This window comes from Colobus angolensis, unplaced genomic scaffold (genome assembly GCF_000951035.1).
Source record: "Colobus angolensis palliatus isolate OR3802 unplaced genomic scaffold, Cang.pa_1.0 Scaffold28, whole genome shotgun sequence".
Taxonomy (NCBI): Eukaryota; Metazoa; Chordata; class Mammalia; order Primates; family Cercopithecidae; genus Colobus; species Colobus angolensis.
Genome location: NW_012116043.1, coordinates 6,490,017 through 6,497,529, shown reverse-complemented (window position 1 = coordinate 6,497,529; position 7,513 = coordinate 6,490,017). Strand labels below are relative to the sequence as shown.

Sequence of the window (7,513 nt, the reverse complement as noted above, 5' to 3'; positions counted from 1 at the left end):
GTCTTTCTTTCTGAGACAGAGTCTCGATCTATCACCCAGGCTGGAGTGCAGTGACATGATCTGAGCTCATTGCAACCTCTGCCTCCCGGGTTCAAGTGATTCTCATGCCTCAGCCTCCTGAGTAGCTGGGACTACAGGCGCGTGCCACCACACCCGGCTTTTTTTTTGTATTTTTAGTAGAGACAGGGTTTCACCATGTTTGCCACGATGGTCTCAATCTCTCGACCTCGTGATCTGCCTGCTTCGGCCTCCCAAAGTGCTGGGATTACATGCGTGAGCCACCACGCCTGGTCACCCTGCCACTTTTTAATGTTTTTTTTTTAGTAGAGATGGGGTCTCGCTATGTTGCCCAGGCTGGTCTCCAACTCATGGGCTCAACTGATCCTCCTATCTTGGCCTCCCAAAGTGCTGGGATTACAGGTGTGAGCCACTGTGCCTGACCTGATTACATTTTTAAAATGAGATTTCCCCTCTCCTACAGTGAGATTCCACATAAAAATCCAGATTTCTGCTTTCCCTAGAAAAATGAACCTGGCAACATCCACATAGCACAGGATGCCTGCTCTCCAGTCGCCACAGGCCACGCCACTCCCAAATGCCTGCCCTTCATTCTGCTCTCCTTTCTGACCCTTTTTAGGCACCTGCATGTGCAGTCAGCTAGCTGTCTATAAAGGTTCAGATGGCAGCTATTTTGAGCTTTATGGGCCAGGTGGTCTGTGTGGCAGCTACTCTTGCCTGCAGCCACAGAGCACAAGGCAATGCACAAAGGAATGGGTGTGGCTGTGTTCCAGTAAAACTTTATTTACAAATCAGGCTGTGGCCAGATGTGGCCCACAGGCTGTAGTTTTCAGACCTCTACCTTAGACCATCACGAGGCCATGGGTTCTTTGAGAACAAGAGCTCCTTGGTTGATTCCCCAGGGGACAGCAGGGCCATGGGAACCTGGGTGGGGTGGGGAGGGTCTCAGAAGGCTTCTTCCTTTGGTGACCTGACTTCTCAGAAGCTCAGGCTTAGCTGACACTCCAGCACTGGGCCAGGAGAGCCGAGGCAACAGATACCGGGAAGGCTAGGAGTCGCCTGAAGCCGTTATCCCATCTTAGGCAGCACCCAATCCTAGGTGCACTCCAGAGCCAAGCAGCTTGTGACCTCTGGGAGGCACCGGAATCCCCTGGGATACTTGTTTTAAAAGTCCTGGGCCGGGCGCGGTGGCTCACGCCTGTAATCCCAGCACTTGGGAGGCCAAGGCGGGTGGATCACGAGGTCAGGAGTTCGAGACCAGCCTGGCCAATATGGTGAAACCCCGTCTCTACTAAAAATACAAAAAAATTAGCCGGATGTGGTGGTGCACGCCTGTAATCCCAGCTACTCAGGAGGCTGAGGCCGGAGAATCGCTTGAACCCAGGAGGTGGAGCTTGCAGTGAGCCAAGACCGTGCCACTGGACTCCAACCTGGGTGACAGAATGAGACTCTGTCCCCCCCCCAAAAAAAAAAAAAAATTCCCAGACCCTCGACCCCAGACCTTCCCAAAGGAGACTCGGGGATCAGGTATCTGGCTGTTGGTGACACAGGTGGTCTGTGAACCAGTTCTGAGAAACTGTCCTGTGTGGACAGGGGGTAGATCCCATCAGTTCTCATAGGAGGCCGGGGTGTCTCGCCTCCTGAACTCCACAGGCTGGTAGAAGCAGGGCTTGAGGACTAAATGGGCCAGTCCTGTCCTGGTGATGAGACCTTGAAGAGATGGTCAGATGGGTGGTCCAGGGTATACTTTTAACAACCGAGAAGCCGTTTTTTCTGCCCCCTGAGCACATGTGCCCAGCTCTGCAAAGACAGTGGCCAAGCTGAAGACAAGTCTTCCATGTGGGGTGGAGACGGGAGGGGTGGGTGCCAGCCCCTCCACCAGGCTGCGGCCTGTGTTCTCCTGATAGGCCCATCCCCCTCGGTGGCCCCCGTGTTCCTGGGGGAAGGAAGGAAGGAGCTGGAGGATACAGCGGTGCCTATCTCGGGAGCCCAGGGAGGTGGGGATACGGGAGTGGCCGGCTTGGGGCGCCTGCGTGGAACAGTGTCAGGTCCACATTTACCCTCCACCAGATGGACTTTTTCATTTCAAGCATAACTTGAGTCTGCACTGGGGAGACACTCATGGTGGGGGTGGCTGTGATGAGGGCCCTTCCGAGTCCCGAGAACAGACACTGGCTCCTGCACCCACATCACCACCCCGTCCCAGGGTTAGCCTGGAGGGGAGTTTGTAGTCAGAGCCCCAGTCAGGAAAGGAGAGAGTTCCAGAATGTTCCAAGAGTCTAGCTGCAGGCCCCAGACACCGTGAGCTGGAGGGTCGGGATGGGGCAGCCTCCCTGGTGCAGTCAGCACCTGGGGCCCCTGTCAGTGCTGTCGTGAGGTCTGTCCGCCCTGGGTCAGAGCAGCAGGCAGAGCCGGTGCTTCTTGTGCCGCTGCGCCTTCTTCAGAGCGCTGAGAGCCACCTTGGCGGCCTCCCGGAAGACGTCCTCCACATTCTCACGAAACTTGGCGGAACATTCCAGGTAGAGAGCAGCTCGGATCTGTTCGCAGGCGCTCAGGCCCTGGGTGGGAGGAGGAGCCAGCATTAGGTGAGGGGCCCCGGAGGTCTGGAACCACCTGGTGGGTTTGGGACTGGTTCTGAGGACTCCCCAGGGGTGGTCTGGGCCTGTCTCCTCCATCCTGGCTGGCCCTCACAGTGTGTGGGTGCAACGGAGGGACAGTGCAGTGCATCCCCCAGGTTGGAAGAAGCCCTGTCCAGGCCCCCACCCTGGCCTCTCTCCAGCTCCAGGCAGGGAGGGGCTGAATCCTGAGACCCGGGGTTGGTTCCCCCAGGTGTGTCTCCCAGGCCTGTGAGAAGAGCTGGAGGCCTCAAGACAGGACTTCCAGCCACCTCTCTCTTCTCTGAAAGTACAACTTAGGCAAATGAATTTGCCCTTTTATTTATTTATTTATTTTTGAGGCAGAGTTTTGCTCTTGTTGCTCAGGCTGGAGTGCAGTGGCACGATCTTGGTTCATCACAACCTCCGTCTCCCAGGTTCAAGCGATTCTCCTGCCTCAGCCTCCCAAGTAGCTGGGATTACAGGCTTGCGCCACCACGCCCAGCTGATGTTGTATTTTTAATAGAGATGAGGTTTCTCCATGTTGGTCAGGCTGGTCTTGAACCCGCCTTGGCCTCCCAAAGTGGTGGGATTACAGGCGTGAGCCACTATGCCCACCGAATTTGCCCTTATTAATGGTTATTTCTTGTGAAAGTTTCTTTTTGTCTTTACATTCCTTTTATTCTGTTTATTCCCCCATGCCTCGCCCAAAGAGTTGCACGGTCAATTGGCCCTTTCAAACAAGGCGGACAGCACAGCACAGCACAGGACAGGACAGCGGCTCATAGCACAGAATTTGGAGCGCAGTGCATGGGACCAGATCCTGGCTCCACTTCTGGCTAGCTCTGTGACCCTGGGCAAGCTGCTTAACCTCTCTGGGCCTCATTGTCTCCCCTGTAAACTGGGGGATGTGAACAGCACCTGCCTGAGTCCTACCGATTGAGAGTAGTCGTGTAAAGTGCTCAGGTTCACAGGCCATCAATACTAATATTTAAAAATTATTCTTAGAATCCTGCTTCCCTCAGCTCCCTGAAAGGCCGCTAAGGCACCCCCATTGCAGAGGCCAAAGGTCTGGGAGGCTTTACAGCCACGGCTGTGCCCCCGGGTCTTGGCCCCCGGCCCACCTGCATGTAGGTGATGGGCTCCAGCTGGGCGGCCCGGAGCTTCCGCAGCTGCTCCTTGTCCTTCCTCAGGTCTGTCTTGCAGCCAATGAGCACCATGGGGGTCCCGCGGCAGAAGTGCGTGACCTCAGGGAACCACTGTGGAGGGAGGAGGCAGGGGATCAGGGGTGCAGCCGGACCCAGATGTGGGGCCGCCACCCAGGAGACCAGCCTCACCTTGATGAGGACGTTGTCGTAGCTGGTGGGGTTCATGACGTCATAGCAGATGAGCACGAGGTGGGTGTTCTGGTAGGAGAGGGGCCGCAGCCGGTCGTAGTCTTCCTGCCCTGAAAGCAGAGAGCAGGGTGGGTCGGGGACATCCCCTCCCTGTCTGGACTCTGATGGGTGAAGGGGAAGGGGCCAGGCAAGTGACCCTGCCTTAAGGCCTCAATTTCCTCATCTATACAATGGGCAGCAAGCCAGGAATGGTGGCACAGGCCTGTGGTTCCAGCTACTTGGGAGGCTGAGGCTGGAGGATCACTTGAGCCCAGCAGGTAGAGGCTACAGTGAGCCGTGATCATGCCACTGCACTCCAGCCTGGGTGACACAGCAAGACCCTGTCTCTTAACAACAACAGAACCCATGAGTGGCAGCCCCCCGGTTCTGGATGGTGGTAAAGAATCCTCGAGATCAAACCCACGCAGTGCTGAGAACTTGGCCTGATTCTAGGGCTGGGGCTGGAGAAACTGCTAGCGATGATGCCGAGAGCCAGTGTGATCCCCCTGCCCTGATGCTTAGGGGCAGAGCGCAGACTGGAACCCTCCCCTTCCCAAAGATTCAGACCCGTGGGGCTGGGTGGGCTCACAGTGTCCCCGAGTCCTGAGAGGCTGGTGTCTGGCTTCAACCTCCAGCTTCTCGGGTTCTCATGCAGTCAGCTGAGTTCCCTGCCCATTCTTACAAGCACTAGGAGGTGGGTGGTGGGTTGCTGGGAACAGCACCTAAGCGCCCTCCCCACCCAGATTCACAGAGCATACTCCTGGGGGGATACTTTAATCCTGATGCCTGGCCCTGCCCCAGCACGAGCTGAATCCAAACACTGATCTAGGCTTGAGCTTGGTTGGGTTTGCTTTTTTTCTTCCCTCCTTCTTTATAAGCAATTCTTTGTAACTTTTTATATTGACAGTTTCAAACTTACAGTAAAATTGCAACAAAGAGTGTGAAGAGCTCTGACTGTGATTCACCACCTGTTTGCATCGGCCCCTCTGGCTTTATCTGGAGACAGACACTTCTGTTTCTCCCTATCAGGGCACGGTAACTGCAGACACCTGCCTCTTCACCCCTTAGCTCGGCGCCTATCTGCTGAGAACAAGGGCATTCTCTCCCCTGCCCCAAGCCCAGGAAACCGCATGGACTCTGCATTCTAATCCGATCCACAGGCCATAGTCAGATTTTGACCATTTCACCAATATCGTCCTTTATTTTTTTCCCCGTTGAGGAGCTGGCCCAGCCCAGGGTTCTGCACTGCACTTAGTCATCATGCCCCGGTATTTTTTAAAATCTCCACAGTGAGAACTGAGAGCTTTTCAGGCTCATTGGTGACCAGCCCCCCACCCTCGACTTCCTTCCACTGAACAAGGGACTTGGAGGCCCAGGAATCCCCCTACCCCGTCCCCAGCTGCTGCAGGTGCTGGGCGGTGCCAGCCTGCCCTCCGCTCCTTCCCTGCCAAACACCTATTAGGACAAGTGGCCTCTCCACGGAGCACCACCAGGCCATGTCTGCTCCTGCCCTTTGCTGGTGACAGGGTATGACTACTCTCTCCCCACTGGCTCCCCCTCAACCCAGGGACCTCCAGAAGTCCTTGGCCAGCTCCACCATGGAACAGTGCTTAAGGGTGAGGTCACCAGAGGCAGATGAGACACGTGTTCAAATCCCATCTCTGCCCCCACTGGCTATGTGAACTTGACTTAGGACAGCGGTGGGAGTCTTGGCTTCCCCACCTGGAACATGAAAACCGTAAAATCTACCTCATGGGGCTGTGACCAGCCAAGGCAGGCCATTGCACTCCAGCCTGGGTGACAAGAGTGAAACTCTGTCTCAAAAAAAATAAAAATAAAAAATGAATTAACATGAAGCATTCAACTCTTCAGTTGCACAAGCCACATTTCAGGTGATGAACTGCCACCCGGGCCATAAAAGAGTGTGCAGTGAACAGAAGCCACCAGGACAGCAACGGCTGGGCCAGGAGGGCTGTCCATGCCAGTGTTCCCTGACACTGGGCAGAGCAAGGTCTCAGACCTGAACCACCCTCCCAACAAAGCTAGACACGTCCCTGTAAGACACTGGGAAACTGACCTGCATGCTATTCAAGCCCCTTTCCTGTCCCCAGCTGTCCCTTCTCGGTAACCTCTGTCTACATCTTCCTAGATCTGTGCTGTCCAACAGGGTAGCCACTAGCCCCATTAATTAACTTGAGTTAATGAATTAACGTTGGCTGGGCACAGTGGCTCACACCTGTAATCCCAACACTTTGGGAGGCCGAGGCAGGCAGATCACCTGAGGTCAGGAGTTCGAGACCATCCTAGCCAACATGGTGAAACCCCCGTATCTACTAAAATACAAAAATTAGCCAGGTGTGGTGGTGGGTGCCTGTAGTTCCAGCTGCTTGGGAGGCTGAAGCTGGAGAATCACTTGAACCCAGGAGGCAGAGGTTGCAGTGACTGGAGATCACGCCAATTGCACTCCAGCCTGGGTGACAGGAGCGAAACTCTATCTCAGAAAAAAATAAAATAAAATAAAAATGAATTAACATGAAGCATTCAGCTCCTCAGTTGCACAAGCCACATTTCAGGTGATGAACTGCCACCCGGGGCTGATGGCTAATACAATGATTGGTGCAGGTGCACGGCATTTCCTCCACTGCAGAAAGTTGTACTGGACAGCAGGGCCCTGTCCACTGCTGGCCACCGTCCCCCCCCACCCCGCCTCATCCCTACACCATCCTTATCTAAGTCCTCATCTGTCCCTCTTCCCTGGCCTGCAGCCCTTCGATGAATCCATTATCCATCTGACAGCTGGATGGATCTTAAAACACAGGTCCTATCCTGCCCCCCCCCTCCACAACAGAAGCATCTTCAATGACTCCCTATTGCTCCCCCATTTTTTTTTTTTTTTTCTGACAAGAGGCTCGCTCTGTCACCCAGGCTGGAGTGCAGTGTCCCAATCTCAGACTACTGCAACCTCCACCTCCTGGGTTCAAGCAATTCTCGTACCTCAACCACCAAAGTAACTGGATCGAGGGGGGTGATCCTCCTCCCCCATTTTTTTTTTTTTTTTTTTGAGACGGAGTCTCGCTCTGTCGCCCGGGCTGGAGTTCAGTGGCCGGATCTCAGCTCACTGCAAGCTCCGCCTCCCAGGTCTGGAAGTTCCTTCCCCCATTGCTCTTTTCACCATTTTTTCCCTAACATTTTATTCTTAAACATCCAGAGTAAACAGCTACATTTTTTCCCTTTTGAGGATAACTGCCTGCCCTCTGCATCTGCCTTTATAATAATACATCCTATACTCTATGCAGTTTTCAGGGTGCTTTAGTCTAGAAATGATTAAGAAATCCTTGGCAAGGCGTGATGGCTCAAGCCTGTAATCCCAGCACTTTGGGAGGCTGAGGCAGGTGAATTATGAGGTCAAGAGATCGAGACCATCCTAGCTAACATGATGAAACCCTAGCTCTACTAAAAATACAAAAATTAGCTGGGCATGGTGGTGTGAGCCTGTAGTCCCAGCTACTCGGGAAGCTGAGGCAG

The 7,513-nt window shown here is 54.4% G+C and overlaps 1 protein-coding gene across 2 annotated transcripts in view; it reads right to left on the bottom strand.

Annotated features, from left to right (window-relative positions):
• Positions 1-2,073: 2,073 nt before the first annotated feature.
• RHOF (ras homolog family member F (in filopodia)) overlaps positions 2,074-7,513 on the bottom strand; it is a 16,684-nt gene continuing 11,244 nt past the window's right edge. For both annotated transcript variants that reach the window (XM_011948508.1, XM_011948507.1), the window contains 3 exons: positions 3,950-4,059; positions 3,737-3,871; positions 2,074-2,576 (listed from right to left, as the gene is read on the bottom strand). In XM_011948508.1, coding sequence (XP_011803898.1) covers positions 2,412-2,576; positions 3,737-3,871; positions 3,950-4,059 — 410 coding nt within the window. In that variant the 3' untranslated portion in view covers positions 2,074-2,411. The remainder of the gene's footprint in view (positions 2,577-3,736; positions 3,872-3,949; positions 4,060-7,513) is intronic.